The sequence below is a fragment of the Psammomys obesus genome, unplaced genomic scaffold (genome assembly GCF_907164565.1).
Source record: "Psammomys obesus unplaced genomic scaffold, mPsaObe1.curated_primary_1811, whole genome shotgun sequence".
Taxonomy (NCBI): Eukaryota; Metazoa; Chordata; class Mammalia; order Rodentia; family Muridae; genus Psammomys; species Psammomys obesus.
This window is the reverse complement of record NW_026585895.1, coordinates 14,911,161-14,937,880: the sequence shown is the minus strand read 5'-3', so window position 1 is coordinate 14,937,880 and position 26,720 is coordinate 14,911,161. Positions and strand designations below refer to the sequence as shown.

At 42.9% G+C, this 26,720-nt stretch overlaps 1 protein-coding gene across 1 annotated transcript; it reads left to right on the top strand.

Annotated features, from left to right (window-relative positions):
• Nucleotides 1-17,276: 17,276 nt before the first annotated feature.
• Nucleotides 17,277-26,180, top strand: Dhrs9 (dehydrogenase/reductase 9). Its single transcript, XM_055600642.1, has 4 exons — nt 17,277-17,589; nt 18,736-18,994; nt 22,411-22,574; nt 25,880-26,180. The coding sequence occupies exons 1-4, from the start codon at nt 17,277-17,279 to the stop codon at nt 26,101-26,103; spliced, it is 960 nt and encodes a 319-aa protein (XP_055456617.1). The 3' UTR covers nt 26,104-26,180.
• Nucleotides 26,181-26,720: the final 540 nt, after the last annotated feature.

Below are 26,720 nucleotides of genomic sequence, written 5' to 3'. Positions count from 1 at the left end.
GAAGAAGAAGAAGAAGAAGAAGAAGAAGAAGAAGAAGAAGAAGAAGAGTCAAAAGAAAAAGGTTGAGAAACAATAGGGCCTATGTGTTCAGTAGAAGAGATTTTTAAAAAGGAGAATGCACATACATAATGAAAATTGTGTCTGGCATGTACCTGGAGCCTCTGGGCACAAAACCATTGACTAATCACTTCTGGGCTGTTCCTGCAGCCTGAGGTCACGGGTATAGGTGCTCAAGTTGACATTCCAGTCTGCAGCTTCAGTCAGACCTAAGTCCCGATTCTGAAATGACTTTCTGATTCTAGTTTGAAGTTTTTCAAAACCGATTTCCCTTCTGCTTCCCTTTAATTTTTCACAAATGCATAAAATGGTGAGCAGAAAGTATTCCTAAAACAAATCTGCAAGCTTATCTAATCCACAAAGGTTCTTTCAAAACTTCCTACTTCAACTAGTATGCAGATGAGGAAAATTACCCTCCAAGGTTTGACCCACAAAGTGCTCAAGGGTGAGAAAGTACTCCCTGTACAATCAAGGAATCTCCATAGTGACCATGTAAGAAATTAAACGTCTGCTCTCCATGCTTGGGTCACCTGGCTCTCTATAGAACTACAGCTCCAAAACTTGGTATCCTAACAGTACTGATGAATTTGCTGATGTGTGGGAGAAAAGATGACTTTTTTTCTCTCACCTATCATAGGATGCCTGGCTAAAACCCTTACAGCAAAAGACAGATTATCTCAAGCAAAACCCAGGACATAGGAAGCTTCAGAAACGAAGAACCAAGGACCTGGGGGAACTATCTTTATGGACTGTTATATGGAGGTATGAATGGAGAATAAAAAAAGGCATGAACTAAGGGACTGTTCAGATTCTTCTTGGCCTTTGGGCATATGACAGGAAATCCTCTGGAATGAGGATCTTGAGACCTAGAAAGCAGCTCAAAGAAATCTTTTTCCGGTCAGCTCCAGGGGGAGGTGGGGAGGGGAAACAGGCAGGATAGGATCAGACTGATACCATCTTACATCTGTGATATCCTAAATTTCCTTCAGATTAAAACACTCATCCAGATTTAAACACCCTGTGTTGGCTCATACTGCGTTCTGAGCCCTGCCATGGGACAATTCCGTGGGTTGGAACTGAGTTAGTGTCCATGGGACTGTCCGTGGCGTGACACGGGTGGCTGTGGTTGTATGGCATCCACTCGGAGGCTGGATGGTCTGAAATGCTCAATGCTAGTGTGGGGCTGGCTCCTGGCTTTGCCGCGGGAAGACGGATGTGCTCTTTTCTAGGGCTGTGCTTGCTCAAGCCTCATTGTCCAGAGTGAACCCCACAGCCAAACCCACAGACTGTGTGGGAAGAGTCTGTGGGAAGACTCCATCCAAGGGTGTGGGCATATCCAGGCTTGTACAGTTCTCAGCAACATAGCACATACTTCAGCCATGTCAACATGCTTAAGAAAATTCCCTTAGAAATTGTTACAAAGGAATAACTGGGTGTGTATAAGAACCTTCACTCAATAGTGTTCTTCAAAGTATTATTCATAGTAAAGAAAAATCAGAAAGCATCCAAGGATTCAATTATGGGGTTTAGCAAAGCAAGCCTGTGTGATAATATAATACAACCATTTGTTGTTAATGTTATTGTTTGGGGGTTTGTGTATGTATGTGATAGGCCTTATGGCATAGCCCAGGTTTGCCTTGAATCAGCTTCTACCAGGCCAGATCTCCTTCACAGAAGCTTTTTACCCCTTATCTGCAACCCACCAACAATGCTGCCTGTTTCTTGGTTTCACTAACATTAGTATTCCAAGAATTAATGATTGTAGCTAGGATTGTGGTTGATATTGTTGGCATGCAGGCAATTCTGCTGGCCTGCCCTCAGGGACCTAGAAATTGCTTATGTCATCGCTGGCCGCCACCTGGTACACCAGGTGTGTGCCTAAGGGAAGGACCTGCTGTCACCACAGCCCTCTCTGCTCCTGCATTTCCTCTCTCTGTCCTAGGTGGCCCCTTTCTCTCCTCTACCTTTCTCTCCTCTACCCTCCTCTCTCTCCACCCTCTTGGCTCACTTTCAGCCTCTACCTCTTCTCCAGGTTCTCCTCTCCCATCCCCCAGTAAACCTCCCTTATTCCAGATCCGTTAGATGGCATAATTTCTCAGGGGCACACCGGGCCTGGACCCACCATGAGAACCCCATCATAACAGATGTTCCTATTTTTAAAAATAGGTTAACAAGATTAATGTAAGTTTATATGACATAGAAACCTTCAGAAGTGTGGACAGCCAAGAAAGCAGGGGACCTTGTGAATTTTTATGCTGGGTTGAGTGAGAAGTGGTTGCCTCGAAGGACTGTGATAGGACAAAGACACGATCTAAGGGCAATAAAGCAAGGGGAACTCAGGAAAGGCTAGTATGTCCCCGTGTTCTCTAAAATGAAGCTCTTCCTTCCCTCCAGGATAGGATGGACTCCTCTTGGGATCCTCCTCAGGTGACTGGGTCTTTTGGACACTTTCCAGGACACCTTCTTACTGCGGTGGTCATGCTGAAAGGAGTGGCCTGGTCCTTCCCTCCTAGGAGTCACGGTTTTTCTTATTATGTGGCTTGTTTCTCACATGTCTCCCTATCACCAGGAAGCCCTGCTCTTCCTGGTCAGCCGTTACTTCCACTCTCATACCTTCTTTTCCCTGAACAATGTTTGCTCCACTTGTTCAAGCCAGGACCTCTTGTGTGTAGCTAAAAGGATATGTGCTCCTTAAATATAAAGAAAACAAAAATTTTTCTTCAAAAATATTCACCAAATGTCGCAAGGACTCAGTCCCTTGCTGTTAGTATGACTGTCTTACTCTACAAGTGAACGAAGGATTAGCCCTGCTTTATCTTACAACTGGGAGAGTGGAAGAAAACAAAACAAAACAAAACAAAACAAAGGTACAAGAAAGGTCCTAGTTTGGGTCCAGCTTTGGTACTCAGGTTTCTCATAAACAAAGGTAGTGTTGGTGGGGAGGAGGCAGGCTTCCTTTGTAGAGAAGCCATCTGTTGACAAAGGGAGGAGGAAGAATAAAATGGAAGGTCTGCTCTTACATACTGGAAGTCATAAAGCCACTCAGAGCCATTCAGAGATCAGAGAGTGGCTGGGGCCAGTACTCCCCGATCCCACCAGGAAGGAGAAGGACGACAGGCACGTCACTAGCCGGTGTCACCCTGCTGGCAGACCTTAGGTGAACAACAACAGACATACTCAAAATCGGGACCATCACAGCCTGCTGTGGGGGTAAGTGCATTTCTCCGCAGGCCTTCCTTCTCCAACAGATCAGCACAGGTACAAGAAGTCTGACAGATGCCGGCTGGGAGAGCTGGAGACCAACTTCCCTTTTGGGAAGAGGAGAGATAGGGAAGACACTCCTGGACAGCTATGTGGAGGATGTGCAGATTTAGAAGAAAAGGGAGAGTTGGGTGTTGAATGTGTTGTCTACACGGGGACCTAAGCTCACTCCTATGTGGCTACAGCCCAACCGGCATCATAAAATTAAATCTGAATAAATTCTACACTGTAGCCTTTTAAAAAGAAGAAATAGAACTAAAATCAGATGTCACTTTGGTGGGATACATGTAGGTCATCTTTGATGAGCAGAAGTCTGATGTAGGAAGAATTCCATACAACGTGATATTCTCAAAGGTTACATTCTTCCAGTTGTGAAAGGGATAGGGCAGCGTCCTTCTTTCTATCGTGTGTGTGTGTGTGTGTGTGTGTGTGTGTGTGTGTGTCCGTCCAAATGCACACACACGACAATGCACATACAGTTCTGACTTTCAGGAGTTGGTTCTCCTTCCGTCTGGAGTTCCTGGAGAGCCAACTCAAGCTGTCACGTTTGACACATTTTTTACCCTCCCAGCCATCTCACTGGTCCTCACAACTTACGTTCTAAAGGGACAGAGTGCAAGCAAGGTAGAACTCAGCACATGACTTCTAATGTGGCTGCAATTCCAGTCTGGAGACAGTGCTGCTAACAAATGATTCCATTAATGGACACCTTTGTCGACAGCCAGCTGACAAGGTGGGGCCGGGGTTGTTTTAGCTCCACCCCACCCCCACCCCACTCCACATGCCAGGGCACTGACACTGAACTTCTCAGCTTAATCCATCAGTACCAAGACCCATGCCAAGTAGATGGCAAGAATTCCCAACCACAGGACGCAAACCGATCTTGACATTTAATTTTGTTTTTAAGTCTATTTGGGGAGTTTTTAAAAACAGAGCTGCACTGAGCGAGATTATTGAGGAAAACTTACTAAGGTGTAACCTTTTGTTTGCCCTTTCTCTCCGGTCCTCCAGGACCACTCAGATGCTTGAGGGCCTCTCCACCTTTCGGATATATTAGCCTGCTTGTAAGGAGGATTAATTATAATAGCTTTCTTCAGATGGATTTCAGTCTTTGGTGTTTTTCTCTGAAGCTGGATGTGTGTGCCTTTACTCTGTCTTGTGTGTTATTAGAGGGGAAGAAGTATATTGGCATATTTGGACGCCCCAAATAATCATCTGGATAAATTTGTCTTTTGTCATTTTGGAGGGAATATGAACCCTGCCCATTTAATTCAAAAGGCAAAAGCCTTATCTAGACTCCATAAGAGGGTCTTCCATTCACTCACTCCAAGTAAACAGTAACTACTTTTCAAGAAGGAACAGAGCAGAGGAAGTCGGAGGAATACAGCATGAAATTAAAAGTAAATCTTCAGTGCCCTTTTGCCTGTCTATACGACAGAGTGCAGGGAGGTTTGGCAAGCTGGAGGGAAGGTGGGCGGCATCTCATCCCCCACCCTTCGCAGTTTGGAGTGCCAGGTCTGCTGGGAGCAGCTCTGGAAAAGGCCAGCTAGAGGGGGGAGGGGCAATCCTTTCCCACTTTCACTGCCAGAGACCCTGTCAAAATGTTTTATTGTACCCTTAAGCCACAAATTAGGAACGCACAAATTATTGCCAAACCTTTCTAGCCTAACAGTTACTCTGTTGATCTTCAAAAGTGAAATGATGCATTCCACGCACCAGGCAGTTTACAAGATATTCTCAGTTGCCTGATTTGGTTAAGAAAGTGTGAGTTATTTCCCTAGCTAGCTGCATTGAATTTATAAAAGACACCTCCACCTCCGATTCCTGTGGAAACCTATGACCTACAATCTCCCCCGCCCTCCATGCACTGAGGAGAGACTTAGTCACCACTTGGTGTTGCAATGGGTGTGACTCACAGAGCGAGCAGAGAAGCCTCTGCACATGCAGGTCTCCGAGCTCCGCAGAAGCCCAGGCACCTTGAGAGGATCAGCTTGATCAGAGCGGCACTTCCTCCTCCTGGGCACAGCACCAGGGTGACAATCAGCACAGCAAGTCACCTCCGGCTTCTGCACTGCCAGTCATCTTCAGAGAGGTAACTGAGGGCTGCCTGGTCCTCTTTCCCTTCACTTACAAGCTCAGCCTAAACTGTCTTTGGTTTTCCATGTGCTTACAGAATGAATCAAGTTGTCTTTCAGCTGTAGTTAACTGTTTTTCTTTGATGTAGTATGAGAATGATGGCAGCAGAGTCCATCTCATACAGAAATGACCTTGGTGTGACCCAAGAACCTGAATGAAACTCTCCCAGGACAAGACTTTGTAGCAGCCCGTAGTCACAACTAAATACTCTCTCTGTCCTTCTCCCTTCCTTCCTTCGTCTTTCCATCCCTATTTGAAACCTTCTGTGACTCTTGGGATTTAGAAATATTCTTTCTTGGGGCTGGAAAGATGGCTTGGTGGTTAAGAACAATGGCTGCTCTTCCAGAACACCCAGGTTCAATTCCCAGCACCTACATGGCAGCAGCTCACAGCTGTCTCTAACTCCTGTTACATACTCTTTGGAATGAGAAATTGGTGAGCACAGACATTTAAAAGTTGTGGGCATCTTAAGAATGTCTCAGAAGTAGAACAATCAACTGCCAATGGCTGCCTGGTCTGTTTCTCTATCTGCTTTACCCAATATTGTCAGTTTCCACGAACACATGTACATGAACACTAACTGGAAAGGAAAATAATGTTGGGAATGAAGAAAGGACATTTCCCTGTTTAAAAATTATTTGTTTTTATTTTATGTACATTTATGTTTTGCCTATATGTTCGAGGCAGTCAGATCTTCTGGAACAGGAGTTACAGACAGCTGTGAGCTGTCATGTGGGTACTGGGAATTGAACTTGGGTCCTCTTAAAGAGCAGCCATTGCTCTTAACCACTGAGCTGCCTCTCCAACCTCCAAAAAAGTTATTTCTAAGGTGCACACTAGTTCCTTCGGTTCTGAGTTGTCAAAAAGAGAAAAGAAAGAAAGAAAGAAAAAAAAAAACCCCTGCTCAGATAGTCACTCCACATTTTATGATAAGTGACTTGGTGTTTCAAATACCAAGCCCATATACACTTGATTTTTTAGCAGATAGGGGCAATAGCTCTGTAAAGCCTGATGACACTCCCAGCCCAAAGCTAGGGACTGGGTTTTAGTTACCTTAGTGTCACTTGGCACATATTAGATGGTCTGAAATATGCTTGGCTAGATGAGGCATGATGTGAGAACGAAAAGTTCTTACGTCATTGCACTGTGTGTTTTCAATTTGAAAATGGTGCCCAACTTTTAGAATAAATCTCAATGTTTAAACCCATAGAAAATGTGTTGCTTCATGCATTTCAAGAGGCAAGACCCTTAAAACAAATGTCATGTCCTCAAGGGACAGAATTTTAAAACGCCACCACTTTCTTCTGGAGTAAAGCTAACTGTGGTAGAAAGAAGTTTCCTGAGGATTTGCGTGTGCTCGCTGAATTGATGCACAGAAACACTCAATTCTGAACTTCCTTTGATGCTTTGTGACCCTAAGTTTTAATAACGTACAACACACAATTTCTTCACCTAACGGTTACTACCTGTATCCACAACTAAAGAAACCGTGGATTCAACAGTGATTCCTAATGTGCTATTACTGTCAGAAGCCACACAGGCAAAACAGTAAACCTAAGAGGATTTGGGGTGATTGATATTCATTAGCGAAGATGCTCTGGTAAGTTGCTTTAAGTAAGTGTTTTCCTTAGACACTAGCGGGTTTATACATCTGGCGAGGCAGGGTGGCCACTGGCCTGACACCGCAGAGGAAGCACACACATGCACTTTTCCTGACACACACTGGGTGTGGAGCTGCGCCCACTTGCAGGGATTCTGGTTAAATGTAACTAAGGAGGATTTGCTTCTTCTGCTTATGAGAAGGAACTCGCCATTCCAGGATGCCAAATACCATCTCATCTCGGCTATATCCTCATCATGGTCACTCTGGTTTTCACCACATTCTCAACGGAACCATTGCTGCTCACTGCAAGCGTATTTTGTGTAGGGGTCCTTGGCTCCATTTTTTTTTTTTAAAGTTCATCTCAGGTTTTTCAAGTGCCCAACTTTAATCTTCCTCTTCAAGCGAGGATACTTACTTAGCAGTATGTATCATCAGGCTCTACTGTTCTGTTCTGCAGACCTCTGAAAGACCACCTAGATTTTTTTTTGAAATTTACTTCAGTAAAAAGTAAAATAAATAAATAAATAAGCTCTGAGTAACGGCCCATATATGCAATATCTAGGTATAAGAAGCACACATGTTCCAGGGTGGCCATATTTAAGAACACTTGCATCCAATAAGAAACCTCAGGAAATAGCTCAGACATCCATCCGTAAATGCTTCCTATGTGATTCATCTTGGTAACAACAACACAGTTGTTCAGCCAGGGGCCCCAACAAACTGAAGGTAAATAACGATTTAATAAACTCTCAGTGCTTTCCGAAAGAAAAATCTTCCGTGGAGTTACGTGAACACAAAACGAGCTGATCCGGAACCACTTAGAAAGAGCTTCACTGTCTAACAAGGACTTTGAATGTTAGTGTCTGTTTTTGTCCTGCCACCCGTTTTCTCTCAGTAGAGGAAGGCAGCAGATAGAGGCAAAATCAGAGGAGTTTATCTTTAAGTTTCTTGCTAAGAAACCTAGGGAGAGAACTCAGAAAGCAGAAGTGGGGACTGCTGTGGGGCACAGCACTTTCTCATAGCTGCTGACAGGTGGTTCCTACTCTAACATTCTGCTTGTCAAACGCAGGCATTAATCAGCGTCCTTTCACGCTTCCTTCTGAATCTCTGTTGTACTTCTGATAAAAATGCTTTCATTTCTCCTGGTGACTGACGGCATGTTCTTCTCCCCACAGCTCTGCCCTCTCCTCCTACACAGTTTAAGGTTCCAAGGGGAAAGGTCAGTTCTAAACGTCGTTTTAACAAATGTCCTGATTTGTGGTATTCCACCCAACTCCCCAAATATCGTGATGATTAAGTGAGACACACATTATGAGATCTGTGAGACGGGACCCTGAACTTACTCGTTATCTAAATTGGAAGTAGGAGCATTGCACTAGGGTCCTTGTCATTGTCGTCCTTTGTCCTAGAGTTCAGAGATCAGCCCAGGTATCCTCAGAGCTGATGTGGTGACATAGCGGAAGTCAGCACCCCTCTCTTCCCTCTGTTCTGCCTAAGGTCCAGCATCATACTCAGCCCTGAGGTGGCAGAGAAGTAGGCACTCAGCCTAGGGGCCAGCACCCAGTAGGAATGCAGACAGCTTGGGTGGGATCAGAAGGGTCTGTCCCAGAATCACAGCTTGCACCTTGAACCAATTAGCCTATATTTCTGAATTTCCTTCTTCTATATAGAGGTTTATTTATTTATTTGAGATAGGATCTCACTATGTTGCCCAGGCTGACCTCTCCCTCCTAGCTTTACCCTCCGAGTGCTGAGATTATAGATAAGAGTTACCACACAAGGAAATCATTTTGTCATGAAGTTTAAGATAAGTATTTATGGGTCCAGACAATCACCTTAAACTTTTGGTCCCTTTGCACCCAAAAAGACAGATTTATATAGTCCCAAATATATAGATCTATAAAATGGATATGCAAAGCAAGTATTTACTGGCAAATCGGGAAGAAGTTTATTTTTGAAACAATTCTCGTGGGTACACATAATTTTACCAATTATTGAAGGTGAAAGCAAATTTATATACTAATAAAATGTGCTGGGTTATTTAAAAATAAAGAACTAAATATTAGGCAAATATTTGATACTGCAGGTCATGGCACCTTCAACATGTTTCAGAGTAGAATGGTATTAAGATTTTTGATTGTTAATACTGGAAGTGTCATAAATATGGCATAAATTTGGCATAAATATGTAGTGCAAAATTGCAAAAACTTGCTTAAGGCAATTTCAGAATTGTTGAAAATTTTGTCCTAATCCAAAGCCCAGATTCATTTAATGATTTTTTTTTTTAATGAAACTCAAGTCAACAACTCAAACGGTAATTTTTTTAAAGGGTCTGCTTATTTTGTTTTAACGTCTTCGAGTGTTTTCCCTGAATGCATACACGAACACCCTCGGAAGCCAGAAGGTGCCAGATAATGAGGGAGTGGTATGTCCTCTACAAGAGCAGCAAGTGCTCCTAACTACTGAGCCATCTCTCTGTCCCTTCAAACAGTAATTTTTATAATCAAGTGCTCTATCACAATATAATCCAAAGACATACCGATGTGATACTCACCGAGGAAGAAATGATCGTAAGAAAATACTAAGCCTTTGCTTTCTGTGATTAAACTGTTGCAGTCTAAAGAGCAGGAAAGCCTCCTACAATTACCAAAAACACTGCAAATCTTCACATTCAGCAGTCTCGAATCTGAACCAAGGCGTTTTAGGAAGCGTTGGCGGGCACAGCGTGCACAAGGCAACGTGTGTGCTGTGTGCTCAGAACTGTGGCTGCAGTGAAGTCACTCTGCAAGAACAAGGCCCACCGAGCCTTGGATCCATTATGTTTAGTTTTGAAATAATTTTTAGTCATTGTCCATTCAAAAACCTTGTACTGGTGCTCTTTCTTCCTTTCTTTCTTTTTAAATCCCACATTCAGCTACATGACTATTCAAAACGCTATGGCATTCAGTCAACCACAGCTATTATTCACATTTGTACCTGACTTTTTTTAAACCAGAAATCTGAAGACCATGGATTTCCTAGGCACATCTGCCGAATTCAAGAGGGTCAGTTTGCAATCAAGTACAGGCTGTCATAGCCCCAACTCAAAAGACTCAGCCAGGATCAAAGCCTTACAAATGCTGTGAGTGCTAATGTGGTCATTTCTAAATCTACAGATGGTATTATTTATAACCTGGTCTATTGGATACCTTCTATCCTCATAATAGAAAGAAAAAAAAGCAGATTTTTTTTTAAATTGAAAAAGTTAGTGCTTGCCAAAATAGGATATGAGCAATCTTATAAGCAACAAAGCCTCTCTGTCAAAGCCACAAAAATTATGAATGCTCATGAAGAAAAGATCACTAAGATGGTAATGACTGGGTTTCCAGATAGTGGTCCTGGGCACAGTGACACTCTGGACCCTCAAAAGAGGAGTCTCCGTACCAGCAGTTCTCAAGATAAAGCAATTTTGTCTCCTAAGGGACATTTAGCAATGTCTGGAGGCGTCTTCATCAGAAGTGTTACTGCCCATCTACTGAATAGAGGCCAAGGATGCTGCTAAGCATGCTGTAATACACTAGCCAGACGTCACAGTATCAGTGATGAAGCCCAAAGCATCAAAAGGACCACAACTGGAAAGACCATGCTTTCATCCAAGCAACAGACAGAGCAGCCCTTGCAGGCAGGGACGGTGTAACAGGCACTAAGCCACGTTAGTTCACCAGGTACTCTCTGACAAAAATATCCCAGCACCGTTCTACCAGGGGGAAAGGTTCAGAGAAGAGTAAATTGCTCCGAGTTCTCTGAGGTCTGAACTCCCGAACACTGCTCTAATGCCTGGAGCCAAGAGATCTGCACTCTTATTAAACAGTTTGTTGTGAGATAAATTGGAAGACAGCCGACAAACAGCTAAAGCAACTGAGGCCAGTGCCCTCCTGCTAACTCACTGGCATCTGGGAACTGCAGCTAAGCGACCAGTGTTCATGGAAGAGTGGTTGAGGCCATCCCATTTGTGGTGGTTATTCATTTATTTCTCAGGTGAACTGACTGACTGACTGTCAAGTCCTTTCTGTATTCAGGTCATGGTCCATGAAATCTCTGACCTAGGACTGTTCTTCATGGGTGTTTCTTGGCTAAAGTACTACTAGAGGTCAAAGGTACATATTGGTTTGTATCTGACCTAGTCCAATGACCTAGAAAAATGCAAAGTGCAGAGACTAAAGAACTAACAACTAATGTTTATAGACAATAACAAGGACAGGATTCACAAATCAGTGATCCTCAAAGACAAGGTTAGAAGGACTCAAGCAACTGGCTGGGACACCAACCTCAGTGATGACCATCAGTCAGAAGGGTGCATATACAATACACTGCACAATACAATACAATACACAATACAATACAATACACTGCATTCTTAATGACTACACAGTTCCTCCCTGTGTCTTGTCACCAGAGAAAACCGTGTTTGTTTAGGGAGGAGGCTATGTAAGAAGTGGAAAAGATGAGGCAGAGAGAGAGCTGCTTAGGTTGAGTTTTTGTTTCCTCCAGAGGTTGTAAAGATAGACTTTGCAAATGACAGAAGTGGGGGAAAACCCAGGATCCCAGGAGACTCCCAAATCCAGCCATTACGTTTTATACATAGAACCCAAAGCAGTTCAAAGAAATCTGTAGGGGGAGAGGGAGGAGCTTCATTTTTTCATTCCCAGATTTTTATTTTGTTGTTCCTCAGTGTAGTCATTCATCAGTCATTCTTATAGGGGAGCCTGACTCTGGGGCCTTCTCACATATGGGCCTCCGAATCTGTGGATTCTCAATGTGCCTGCAAATGACCCATGCACCTTTGTGTATTCATTAAATCACCTCGAGACCATTTGTAATACCTAATGTGAACACTGTAAATAGTTACACTGTTGTTGAGGGAAGAAGGTCAGCAGAAACATCTGTGTGTGCTCAGAGGAGATTCTGTTTACGAAACCACTCAAACCTGCAGTTGGTTGAATCTGTGGGTACAATTTCACACAGAAAAGTTAAAAGAATGATACAATCTAGGGTCTCTAAACATTAGCATGTTACTGTATTTTTATTCTCATTCTTTTTATATAGACATACGAGTTTTTGTTTATTTATATATATATTATTTTCTAAACTTTCTTTTTGTTTTGTGTTGGATTTTTGTTTGTTTTGTTTTGTTCTTGAGGCCAGGTTTTACTCTGTAGCTCTAGATGGCCTAGAATTTACTATGTAAACAAGGCTGGCTTTAACCTCACAGAGATCTGCCTTTATCTGCCTCCTGAGCACTGGGATTAAAGACCTGTGCCCCCACACCCTGCCTGAACAATTTGAAAGCAGGTTGAAGACATCATGCACCTTAACCTTTGAATACTTCAATATAAATTATTAAAAAATTAAATAAAAATATAATTTAAAATTATAAAATAAAATAAAAATTTTAAATATAATTTTTAAAGTAAAATTTATCAAATGTACAGACTTTTTTTTTTCAAATTTCACGAGGTGATGTAGTAATGCTATTTCTGAGAAAAGGAAACATGTTTACCAGCTTTCATTTATTTGTCTTGTCTCTTTATCATCTTTGGTTTGTTTGGTTTTTTTGGTTTTTTTTTTTTTTTTTTTTTTTTCGTTCATGACTGGTGTTTTTGAAGAGCATGGGGCACACGTTCTATAGAACTGGAAGCTGTTTCTCCATGCATGATTAGCTAGGATTCGAGCAGAAGGTGCTGCTCTGTCCTTTCCCGTGTGTCTACTAAGAGGCGCGTGATGCTGGCTTGCTCCCTGACTAAGAATACCAACTTAGATCACTTTGTTAAAGTGACCTCTCAGGTGTCTCCACTGTGAAATCACTGTTGTTCGATTTTTAGTTAATAATCATTTGGGGGGACATCATTTGAGATTCCATAGTGTCCTTCTAGCATCTGTTGATAATTCTTGCCTGAAACAAGACTGCCATGACTTCCTTTTCCTTATATAGTTGCTTATGGACGTTCAAAATGACTATGTTCATATCAGAGTCGATGACTTAAGGATCCATTATGATCATTACTTGTTTTTATGTTCAAACTGTGTCATACTTGGTGAGCGAAGACCCTTCCAATGGACTCCCACGTGTTTTTGATAGGTGCCCAACATTCTTTGAGACCCTTCTTTCTCTGTAGCATTGGATGCTCCAGGATGCTTTATATTTCCCCAGACCAATTTAATCCTCGATTTAGCTTCTCCAAAGGTTATAATATTGAGAAAATGGGCTCTGGGGCCTTGGTCTGTTCATTGTTCCTAGGTTTATACTTTATCGGGTAGATCTAAGTAGGTAGTTGTTCATTAATTGACATATCTACTTACACATCTTCAAAACCGTCAGTTGATGCTGTATCTTCTCTCTCATCCAGCTCCTCAGGGCCCATGCCCTCATCCCTTCCCTTTTGCAGCTCTTCTCTTTGACCCTGTAAAACCTGACATCTGTCAGCCATATGTAGTTAAACTCATTTCCTCAGTCAGGTAATTTAAGGTTTGAGGATTGTCTGTTGTCTAGCTATGGTGAAGACATGTATTTTCGAGTAATTTTACTTGTTGCTGAAATATGTGTATTTGGGGAAAAGGTATTCTAGGAAATTTGATTTATATGACTGTCACAACCACAGTCTATAAGAGTAAGTACTTTTCAATGTGTGAATTAAAATACGTAGACCTTTAAAGGAAGCCTGCTGTGATGAGATACACCAAAGGTATTTAAAACATTGTCTTTCATCAACACATTAATAGTGCCGTGGTAGCAAGAATGATAATCATGTCTTTAATTCTCCTCATTAGGGAGGCAAAGGTGGGCCTTTGTGAGTTCAAGGCCAGCCTGGCCTCTGTAGAAAGTTTCAGCATCCAGAGCTACATAATGGGACCCTGTAACTGCAAAAAGAGAGGAAGGGGAAACACTATATTTTATAATAAGTAACACAAACAATATAACATAAAAACACCGTGGCTGTAATTGATAACAAAGTCTCATATACTACAAATAGTGCTGAAGTGTGTTGATAGTTTCATAACTGAAAGACGTGTTAAGTTTCAGTAACAGATTAGAAAAGATTCTCTAGATATCTAGATTCTCTTCCCTGTCTTAATGGATCTTTCTTTGACCATTTCCAAGCTCTATAGAAAGCCCGAAGGCCTTACATTGACACCCAAACCCTCCATCCACCCTAATTCAAGCCTCTTGTGTCTGGTAACTCACATCATCACAGGAATAGCACCCCCTTTTCTCATGTCCCTCCAACCTCCCAGTTCCCCTAGGGACCTACCAGTCTATATATGTGAACAGAGGTGAGCATGAGGGAAGATGATGAAAGGAATAACTGCTTTGGATGTCAGAGGTTGTTTTGGTCCAAAAACTTCTAGCCTCACCTCTTAGCAGCCTTGGCAAGGTACCTGTGTTGACACTAACAGCTCAGCCTGGACACTGCTCAGCCCAGCCACCAGAGAGTTCAGATTTCCAGTTCTCGCACGAAGGCATAGTGCCCCAGGATGCAACAACCTTGGCAAATCACCTTATATCTTTGAATCTGTTTCATTTTTCTGAAAGCTTTCCTCAAGGCTAGAGAGAAAACCAAATGGGACTGTGTGCAAATCTCCAGTGGAGAAGCCTTTGCCAAGATAGGCGACAGTCTCACAATTTGCTCCTCTCAATTCTGCCCCTGGCAAAGCTGAAGACAGGAGAAGTTGCGTCCTCTGCTGTGGAGACATTAAAATCCACAATGTTTTCCTTTCTTCGGATAATATCTTTAGAAATTTTATTTATGATGAAATTAGACATTTCAATATTAAATAACTATCAATGGCAGACTTAAACAAAGCGCTGTAACTAATTGGATTTACAAATATGAAATGTCATTAAAATTTCTAAATATATAATTCATGAGTGCTTTTCTGCTTCTCCCCATAGTTACACATTTTAAATTATTATGTATTTAAGAAGTAAAAGCCCTGCTGCATGGACATTTATATGCCACAAATCAATTTCTACGCAAAGAAGGTTTGGGGAAGCTAAACCAAATTACTAAGTAATTTAGAAACCCGTTTTCAAATATACCTATAACTGTACCACAAGTCAGCTGCATCCTCATGCTTTCTACATTTCCATATTTGTCACTAGTTTAATACCTATTATTGGATTTTTATTTATTTTTATAAGTCTTTTAGGAAAAAAAGATAAAAACAAAACTCATTTTTCCTTAAAAAATAAAGATACATTGAATTATTTTTATCTTAAGTATACTGTTGCTTTCACTGTTGTAGAAATTAAGTATGTGGACGTATTTGAAATACTCTCCATGTCTTTGTTTATAGACATATCTATTTAACAAAACACTGGGTCAAATAACCATTACTTTAAGAGGACAAGAAAGAAAAGAAAAAAATGTCTTAGTATCCATGAATAGGCATGATTCTGGGACCATCCACATGTCTGCACCTCAGTCGCTGCCCATTGGCTTTTTCTGTGAAGTGTTCCAGGCCTGTGGGATTCTACAAGAGAATGAGTTGAGGACAAAGACACTGGGGGCTGGAGAGATGGCTCAGCTGTTAAGAGCATGTATTGCTCTTGCAGAGGACCTGAGTTCTGTTTCTAGCACCCGCATTAGGCTGCTGGCAGCCGCCTGTAACTGCAGCTTCAGAGGATCCTATGATCTCTCCTGGCCTCTGAAGGCACCTACACTCCAGTACTCTTGCATGTGTGTGCACACACCTACACATGCACAAATATATATATAACTTTAAAAATATTTTAAAATATATATTTTAAAAAGAAAAGGAAATATACTGTGTGGGGAAGGAAGAGGGCTCTTTGCAAAGGTGATGCTCTCTCTGGCCCCTCTTCCCTCCACTGACTCATGCACTGAGCGCGTGCACTGTTCCTGTGTGGCGAAGGAGCTGACTTCTTCTCCACCTGCTTCCCCTAGCCAGAAGCTGGACGGGCTGGGCCTCCCTGACCTAAGGCAGCCCAAGGACAGCAGCCTGCCCTCTGACTCTTGTTGACTTCCTCCTACTGGGTGGAGTGCCATTCACAGAGGCCAATGCCCACAGCAAGCATGGCATGCTGAGAGGACACAGAGGGGCAGGTCCCTGAGGACGAGTACAGGAAGCCCTCCTCCAGCTTATATGAGGTCCCAGCCTATCCCCTAGTCCCAGCAAAATTAATATTACAGTTGTGTCTCCCTTGTAGGTGGTGTGGTCAAAGCCTCAACTTCAGTACAAATTTACTTCATTTTGTCCTGTTTATATGTGACTTTTTTTTTTCTTGCAAGAGATTAGTGTTGAAGACAGAATTTAAAGATTTGAGATACTGGACGTTTATCTCCCCCTCCTCCTAAACTTACTGGGACATTTCACTTCACTCATGCCTGAAGAGAGCAGCAAGGGTAGCTCTAACTCATTTACAATAAGAAAATAGAAACCGTATTGGGAATGTTTTCTTAGTGACAGCAGCGCTAATGCTCTCCTTTCCTGGATTCTGAAAATAACCAAGAGTCTGGCAGGGCCAGGAGACTGACCTAAAGCCCTCTAGGACAGTGGCTTCCAGCTTGTGGGCTGTGACCCCTTTGGGATTGAATGACTCTATCACAGGGGTTGCCTGAGACCATCAGAAATCACGGATATTTATAATACAGCTTATGACGGTAGCAAAATTACAGATATGAAGTAACAACAAAAGGAAATGTTTGAATGGGGGGAGGGGTCACCACAACCTGAGGAACTGCGTTAAAGGGGCGCAGCGCTAGGGGGCTTGAGAACCACCGCTCTAAAAGATTTTTGATGCTGTTTTGCTCTCGAATGTCACTAACTGATGGGATGTAACATTTTACCGTGAGACTCTGTCTCTTGGAAGGATCAGTTCACGAATGAAGTTGATGTCACTACGTGACTCTGGTGGCTCCTTTCACCCGGTGGCCTCCACTCTGCTCCTTTCCACGTGTATTTTTCTGAGTTCTGCTTGGTCAGTTTGGGCATTGCCTTCAAGAAGCAGTGTGTGATTTCAATGACTTGTCGTTCCGACAAGCAACCGAAAATTCATTTTAAGAGCTGTTTGTCTACTGGAATTCCTTTAAATAGTTCACACCCCTCAACATGTGATTGTTCTGATTTGATTTGTTTTTCTTTCTAGTTTTGAGCATCCGGGACATCATCTTGTTCTCTGCACGAAGGAAGTGTCCCTGCGGCGTGCAGAAAAAAGAAGATGTTGTTGTGGGTGCTGGCCCTCCTACTCCTCTGTGCTTTTCTGTGGAAGTACAAAGGGCAACTGAAGATAGCAGACATCACCGACAGGTACATTTTCATCACTGGCTGTGACACAGGCTTTGGAAACTTAGCAGCCAGAACTTTTGATAAGAAAGGCTTCCGCGTCATCGCTGCCTGCCTGACTGAGACAGGAGCAACTGCTCTGAAGGCGAAAACCTCGGAGAGGCTTCACACAGTGCTGCTGGATGTCACCGACCCAGAGAATGTCAAGAAGACTGCCCAGTGGGTGAAGATCCATGTGGGAGAAAAAGGTAAGAGGTGAGAGATGTGGGCATAGGGAGGTTGGGAGACCAGGAATTGACTGAGGCAATATAACACGTGTTCGCATGTGTTCACATCCTAAATGGCTTCTCAAGAGAATGTCTTCTAAGTCCTGGCAGCACGTTTGTTGCTCTGCAGAGCTTCTGAGTAATTCCAGTGTATGTGAGCTGTACCCCAGATAGACTGCCTTGAGTCCCAGCAGGCAAATCTAGAACAGACGCGAAGGTCCTAACTTTCTCTGACCTTCTTCAACATCACAGCAAAGAGAGTTGAGGTTCAAGTTTATAAAAGGACATGGAAACAGCCTCCGGATCACCGCCTCATTACCTGGGACCCGCATCTCACCAGCTGGGTTCGAGAGTTCATACTTTAGTGGTCTACAGAGCAGGCCTTAGGGATGTGTGCATAAGGGTCCTTCAGGAGTACACGTTGTCTATTGAGTATCACAGGTTCCCTCTGCTGCGGATTGTGTTAGATAGGTGCACGCTGGACTGGGAATGTTTTGCTTTGAATATTGAAATATGCTGATAGAAGAAGATGTCAGGGTCCATAAAAAAAGCAAACGCATGTGCTTCAATAACGCCGTTAGCTCTAAGATTCTGAACCTCAAACGCCATGAGTTAGTAAAGCCTCCAGACAAACTTTGTTACCTGAATTCTAATGCCTTTAGCAATATTATGTATTTCCAATCAAGAAACAGCCAAGCGGATGACTTATTTTTCTAGAAAAACTCAGCATAAAGTAAATGCATATCACTTCTCTACCCATGCAGAATACTTTACAAATATACTCTGGCTGCACCATCTTGCAAGGCAGGAAAGTGGACCAATTTGTTATCTGAGTTGAGAAACCAGAAAGTCTGCCTCAAAAAGCATAAAAAAAAAAAAAAAAAGATACTTGGAACCAGGAGTAAACTAACAGTGAGACTGAATTCCAGCAACTAAACACCAACAATTTCAACTTAGCCTCCCACTCTGTGGGCTATCACTTCCCCAAAATGCAAAAACATTTCAAAGCAGGAATAACTACAAAGAGGAAATGGCCCCACTGTATAAAGAAAGAACTGAATTTCCATCAGAGGTGCCCATAGGAACAGCATTTTCTGCCACGCCTCCTTCTCTCCCTCTCTGCTCCAGGTCTCTGGGGTCTGATCAATAATGCTGGTGTCCTTGGGGTGCTGGCTCCCACCGACTGGCTGACTGTGGATGACTACAGAGAACCCATTGAAGTGAACCTGTTTGGACTCATCAACGTGACACTGAATATGCTTCCACTGCTCAAAAAAGCTCGAGGGCGTGTTATTAACGTCTCCAGTGTTGGAGGCCGGCTTGCTTTCGGTGGAGGGGGCTATACGCCATCCAAATATGCAGTGGAAGGTTTCAATGACAGCTTAAGGTAAGCTGAAGTAATTGACTTAGAGGATAATGGCTGCTAACATGGATACCTAGTATGTAGAAGGTACCCTTTTTAGCACTTTAAAATATTCCCGCTTGCCCAGGGTCACACCGCTAATAAGTGGTAGAGCTGAGATTTGAACCCAAGTCTATGTTGACTCTAACTCTATTTTGCTTTTGTGTTGGCATATGATACCTACCGCGGGGTGAATTTACAGTCGCCAGGTCAATGTGACGAATAGACTCATCAGATAGGGTCAGCTCTCTATTGTTATTCCCAGCAGTTGCTAACAGAACAGTGCCAATTAATTTAAGCCTCCAGCAGAAAAGCATCAGGTCTCAATGGCTGCCCAACACACACCAGCTGGGTTTGGCAGTTGTAGCCATTGGATGAGGCAGTGAGGGAACGGTTGATTCATCTCATCTGGAACCAGAATTTGTGACTCAAAGCCCATAAGTGCTTATTCAGTCAAGGTTCTAAAAAGAAATGGCAAAACATTAAAATTGTATTAAGAGATTAGAGTTTACTTCAAGGGCAATTTTCTAATATGTGGGAGGTATGGAGAGAAATCCCAAAGGATGAGAATAAGGACTACCAGCAAAGGGCATTGCTATCCAAGCACCAAGGGATGAAGAGGCAGGGAAGTTTCTAGACCCCGGAGACACAGAGGCCGACAGCTCCAACTAGAGCATGGAAAAAACAGTGTTGACACTGCATGAGGAATGTCTAGTCCCACTTCTTGTACTCCTGTTCCTGATTCTAATAGACTGTGCCCGCCAGATACTGGGATACAGTTAATGCAGGAGAGCCTTCTGGGGTAGAGTGCAAGCAGAAAAGACTGCAGGAGTAAAAGGAAGTTAAGCAGGTTGAGTCATGCCGAGACAAGCAAGAGAAAAAAACACGATTGACATTGGCTTGCCTTTAATCCGCCCACTTATTTATTCAGTTACTATTTACTAAAGGCCTATATTGGAGTTTACATCCATACCACAGACCTAGAAGCAATAAAAGGATGCTACAGAGGGCCTCTGAAAGTCAGAAGAAGAAAACAGGAAACAACCTAGGAACCTGCCACAGAGGGCATCTGAAAGCCTCTGCCCTGCAGACTATCAAAACAGATGCTGAGCCTGATGGCCAACTGGCGGGCAGAGTGAATGGAATTTTATGTAAGAAGTGGGAAATAGCAAGAGCTGGAGAGGACAGGAACTCCACAAGGAGAGCAACAGAAGAAAATTTGAACACAGGGAACTTCCCAGAGACTCATACTCCACCAAGGACTATTCGTGGAGATAACCTAGAACACCTGCACAGATGCAGCCCATGGCAGTTTAGTGTCCAAGTGGCTTACATAGTGATGGGAAGAGGGACTGCCTCTGACATAAACTGATTGGCCTGCTCTTTGATCACCTCCCCCTGAGAGGGGAGCAGCCTTACCAGGCCACAGAAGAAGACAATCCAGCCATTCCTGATGTGATCTGATAGACTAAGATCAGAAGGAAGGAGAGGAGGACCTCCCCTATCAGTGGACTTGGGGAGGGGCATGCCTGAAGAAGGGGGAGGTAGGGTGGGAGGGGCTTATGGGGGGATACAAAATGAATAAAGTGTAATTAATAATAATAATAAAAAGAGAAAAAAATGCAAAAAAAGAAAAGGACAGATGATCACACTAAGGTTAATAAGGCTGATAGATAACTACATTCTACCATGTGATCTAATTGCCAAGTCGTAGTCTCCTAAGAAATAAACACAACAGAATCCATCCAAAATGTGAACGTGATGTTGAATAGCGGGTTGGACTTGGTACAGATTCATATTTGGATGGGCGTGGCTGTAGGATGTGCCCCGAGAGCCTGCTTTTCTGGAGTTAGCAGATGCTGCCGAAGGCTCGGGATCATCACACTTGCAGTAGCGCTGTCCTGACAACTCCCTCAGCGTCAGCTGACCTTCCCTTCTGTTTTACAAGCAGCGGTATCACAATGAAATGCTAGTAGTTGAAAAGATATTTCGACTGGAGTTTTGCAGAATCCACTGGGCAGCTGTCGGAAAGGAATTCAAAGAAAGTGTTTGTGTCTTTCTGGACCGCAGAACTTGTATTTGACATGGAATTATGCATTCAACCTAGCCCAGTGGCTTTTGCAAAATGTCTACATATAGAAAGAAGGAATGAGGGACAGCAGTCCAACAGAGAAAGGATTGGGGCTCTAAAGCTGTATTAGCTCAGCACGTGTATTGGTTTTACACTTCCTTCACTTCCCTCATAATCTTACCTGCCTGGCCTGTCTCCTGTCCCTATGCCGTTTTTGCTAGCACATAAGGAGAGAGGTCTTCTCAGATACCTCCTTGGAACTGCTGTCTCCCACACCCAACAGACATCAGTTAACAGATGAATAAAATAGAATTAGGTTGAAAAATAACATTTAAGATTTTGATGTAATATTCCTTTCAAAATCTCTCAGGGTAAAGCTAATTTAGATTGTCACTAAAATATATTTCAAATTGTATAATAGTGTTGTTGCTAGAAAGCAAAATCTAAAATAATCAAACTACATTTTAAAATTACAACTAGAGCTTATTTTAAAAATACCGTTTAGTGAGGACCAGGGTGTAGCTTAGTGGCAGAGTTCTCACCCAGCACTCCAAGGTTCTGGCTTCAAGCCTCAGTATGGTTAAGATAGAATGAGAAATTTCCTCTTAATACATTCCTAGTAGAACTATACATTAAATTTAGGAAATGATTATTCATGAGCTGCTGTGCAATACCTTGTTTGGTTGGCAGAAAGGAAGCACCAACATCTCAAACCTGTGGCTCAGTAAATATGTGGACTTGAGGTTGTCTATAGTGATGTGAAGGGAAACTTGCTCAACACCTCAGGGATCAGGGTGACCTGCCAGGGATGGTGATGCTAGGTCCTTCAGCATCCCCAGTCATGCTACCATTCCACATTCCAAAACTCAAGGTGAACTTGTTCACCCAGCCAGTCACCGTCCCTTTCACGGCCGGGTACTCTGAACGTGGAGAAGAAATGGCTGTATTATTGCTTTAACAAGAAGAATGTGGCTTAAGGAGACAAACACTGGATGAGTGTGGGGCTATTCAGAGGGTTGGTCCATTTCCTGTTCTACCATTCAGCCTCACTCAACCACCTTGAATTCCAATTTCTTCATCTTCAAAGCGACAGAGTAGAGCAACATGCTTGTTGCCAGTGTGGCCACTCTGTGATTCTCTGAAAAGATTTATGAGAAACTAGTTAAAGAGTAGTAAATAAATTTGAGTGAAACAAAAATAGTAATAGAAATATGAAAGACTGAGGAGGAGACTTCAGAATGCTTGTCTAGCACAAAAGCCCTAGACTGGACCCACAGCTCAATGAAAGCATGATTTTTAATATAAAAGTATCCTCCAATTGTTCTCGCAGGAGGGACATGAAAGCTTTTGGAGTGCACGTCTCATGCATTGAACCAGGGCTCTTCAAGACAGAACTGGCAGATCCAATAAAGACAACTGAAAAAAAGCGTGCTATTTGGAAACATCTGTCTCCAGACATCAAAGAACAATACGGAGAAGGCTACATTGAAAAAAGTGAGTTTGTGGGGGGGGGGGGGGGGGGGGGAATGCAGTATATTCTGGGATTCACTGGCCTGGTCGGCATGAAGGGAATCTTTTATACAGGGACTAAATTCATAGCCACCTCTGGCTTCTCCGAGTGATTGTGAGCGCTTACTAAGAAACTAACACACACCAAGTTTGACAGAGGCCTTGCAGGGTAAAATGCCCTTTCCAGGGTGGCCAGCATGGTCATGCCAGGGCCTGAAGCCAGCAGCCGGTGGCTCTATATTCACCTCATCTTATTAGTAAACACAGTCACGCATTCAGCATTGCTCAAGGATCAGTGGAGGCGACAAATGATGGAGACAACTCAGACTGTGACCCTTGTACTTTACTATAGCTGACAATGAAAGAGTAACCACATAAGACTGTGAAACAATGAGACTATTCAGCATCAAGTTAGCAAACAGATCTTTAGGGCAGCGGAGAGAGCCAGAAGTGATGTCATGCAGTCTCTAATTGCCCGGGGAACACAGAGCAGGCAAGGGGCTCAGCCCATACAGGTTTGATAAGGCTTTAAAATGCAGGAGAGGGTTGTTTGGGTGGAGGAAACTACCGGGGGCAGGAACGCATGGAAAGGGAAGTGGAAGAAGAGGTAAAATGAGTCAGAAGACTGAGTCAAGGGGAGAGAATAATACTAAAGATTACGCAGAGATGACTAATTCCGTGAACATGTGCGGCGTGCCCTTCGTTGTTCTGGCTGCCTCACACACCCGCTGTCATTTACAGTCCCCAAGCTCTAGGGAGCAGCTGCTATTATCTCCATCATTTTATAGAAACAGAGACATGAAACCGTACAGACAGCCGTGAACCCAGCACAGCCGTGACGTGCATTCTTGGGCACTCTGAAGAAGCAATGCATTCAACACTTGGGTCAAAGTTCCTGATAAGGGACTTCCCTCCCACCTACAGCTTTTTGATCCTGCAATGTTTACTTGATGTTCCTCAAACACCCAGCTCTGGCCTTCAGAGATGAACTATGATAAGGTCCAAGATCAGCAGTTAGGATTGAGACCCAAGACTCCTATCAGAAACACTTACGGAGGTTTTCAAAATGATAGAGATTCCCAGCCACCGCCACCACCTCAATACGAAGTACACACAAGCGCAGGGCTCCTGAGGATTTTAACTAAAATGCCTGATGAGTGTCTCGCTGTAAGCATAGAGTCATCACCAATTAGAAGCTGTATTTCTGACTCTAAAGGTTTTGTGTAGGTCAAGGGTTAAAGACTGACCTTAACCCTGTTAGACTTATTACTTCAGAGACAAAGTTCTTCGTGTAAAAGAGATTTCCATATTAGATAATGATGTTGATGGTGATAGCACCTATGACTATATTACAAAATTCCATCCAAAATTGTTTTCTGTTTTGGCACGTAACAATTGTGCATATTTATGACACATAGCATGAGGTGAGCACTAACAGTAACAAACAGATCAAAGTGGCTGGCATATTGATTGTTTCAAACACTCAGCATTTCTTTGTGTTGAGGACATTCAATGTTTTCATGAGCATTGATTCCAGTTTTATAGTGACTTATCATATTAAATATTAAATAAACATTTCCAAGTCAGAATTTAGAGATGAGCCAGACTTACAGTCCCAAAGCAGGCCATAAATTTAAGGTTGCCTTTCTTCATTTCCCAGGCTGAACAATAACTTAATCTAGTCATTAGCACTTACTACGTTCTTTGGACAACCTGTGGCTACATAACAAATACCACTATTGCTTATTAGGTTCCTTAAACAATTAGGAGCCTCAGATCTAACATGGCAGGTTTTCACCTGAGAAGACACGGCTCAGGCATGTTTGAAAGCACTATCAGATGGTAGTTCTACTTTGCATTTTTCAAGGAAGCCTCATACCATTTTCTACAGTTGCCGTTTTGGTTTATGTTTTCGGCAACTGCCTGCACAGGGTCTCTTTCTTCAGCATCCCAGTCAACACTTCTTATCTTTTGTCTCATCACCACTCTAATGGTCCAATGTGATATTGTGCAGTGGGTTAAATTAGAGTACTGTTTATCCACTGTGACTAACACACCGACATACACACTCACTGGCCCTGTTCATGGCCCCTTGAGAAACGTCTGTCTGGGTCCTCTCTGTGTCCTAGAAATCAGATTGTTCATTTTCTATCAAGTTGTTGATGCTCCCTTTATATTTCTTTGTGGATATTAACCCCTTACCAACGTATGGAAGGCAAATAATTTTTTCTGCTCTATCGGTTGTCTCTTTGCTCTTTTAACTGCTTCCTTTGATGTGCAGGAGATTGTTAGTCTGATGCAGTTTTATCCATCCATTCTGGCTTTTGTGGTCTATGCTGTATGGATCATCTTCAAAACTTATTGCTTGGTCCAATTTCATAAAGCTTTTACACTGTGTTTTATAGTGTTAGGTTCAGGCTGGAGAGACGGCTCAGCCATTAAAGGCTAGGCTCACAACCAGGAATATAGTGTTAGGTTCTACTTTCAAGTCTTCGATCTGTTCTGAGTTGATTTTTATATTCAGGATGAGATAAGGTTCCAATTTCATTCTCCTGCCTGTGGATGGCTAGTTTTTCCAACATTTTATTATTATTATTATTATTATTATTATTATAGGATCCAGGGCTTCACATTCTTTCTAATCCCATGTGAAATTTGCCTCTCTGATGGGATCTTAGGTCGTGACTCAAACACTTCACTTACCCAACAACTGGGAGACATTTAACTTCTGATTCAGGACAAAATCATAGAGGTGTGAGGCATGCATGCATACTCCCACACGAGAAGACATACAAAGTCATATTTCCTATAACGAAGTACTCTCCAGGGTGGATTAGGAACCAAACTCATGACTTCCTGGAAGCAAGGCACTCACGGGCTCTATACAATATCCTTTCCCTACTGCCTTTAAAGAAACAGTCCTCAAAAATCCTCAGACCAGCGGCATCACTTGAAAACTTGTGATAAATAAAATGCTAAGACTTCACATCATACCTACAGGCTCAGGAATTCTGTACATAGAACCCAGAAGTCTGGGTTTTAATAGGTGCTGTGAGAGATTCTGATACCCACCCAAGTTTGAGATGAGGCCAACTGGCCTCATCAATGGCCTAAAGAAGGCATTGCAGCATCATTTTCTGGAGAATGGAAAACCTTTCCGGTGAGCCTCAATGATAATGGCAAATTCAAAATAAAGTGCTTGTCATGTGTCCTCCTGTTTACACCTTAATCTCCCATTCTGCTTCTCCTTTTCTGCCCAAAGAGTAAGCGTAATTTGTCTCTTTTTATAGGTCTACATAAACTGAAACACAGTACATCCTTTGTGAACTTGGACCTCTCTCTGGTGGTAGAGTGCATGGACCATGCCCTAACAAGTGTCTTCCCCAAGACTCGATATACTGCTGGGAAGGATGCCAAGACATTTTGGATACCTCTGTCTCACATGCCAGCAGCTCTACAAGACTTTCTGTTGCTGAAACAGAAAGTAGAGCTGGCAAATCCCAAAGCCGTGTGACTCAACTGACTGAAAGTCCCTGCCCCAACCTTGAGGTTGGCTGATTTCAGAGACATTATCATCTCAATCTCATTCTTTACCAGAACCAACTTAGACTCAGTTAGACAGCGTTTCTGTTTCCAAAAGAGGGAACAGAGAAGGCCTATCACGTAAGCCAGTCTTGCCTGATACTGAAGCCTTGCCTGATTGGTAAGGTGAAAGAGAAAAGGTGTGTGCTGCTACCTACCCCTGGCTGGATGAGGAATTCAGAACATAAGGCATTGTCTCTTATCAAAACATTAAGTGATAAGAAGGTCTTTCATAAATGACTCTGATGGCTCTGTTACCTCGATGAGAAGACCCAGGAGCTCACTAGGTTCTGATAAGCTTTGGTAGGAACAAGAAAGTGATAAAACCTGCTGTTCTGCAGAGCACTGGCATGAACTGAAAGGCAGAAAGGAACAGGAGTGAGGAACGCAAACAGGAGGGCAGAAAAAGACCAGGAATGAAAGACAGGGAGACCCAACACAAGCCTCACACTCCAGAGGGACAAAGAAGACACACTACCGTCGCTATTGTAAAGTCACCGCATCTGGTCCTAGCCCCAGAGGCATGTCACCTCTGGCTTCATCTAGTTG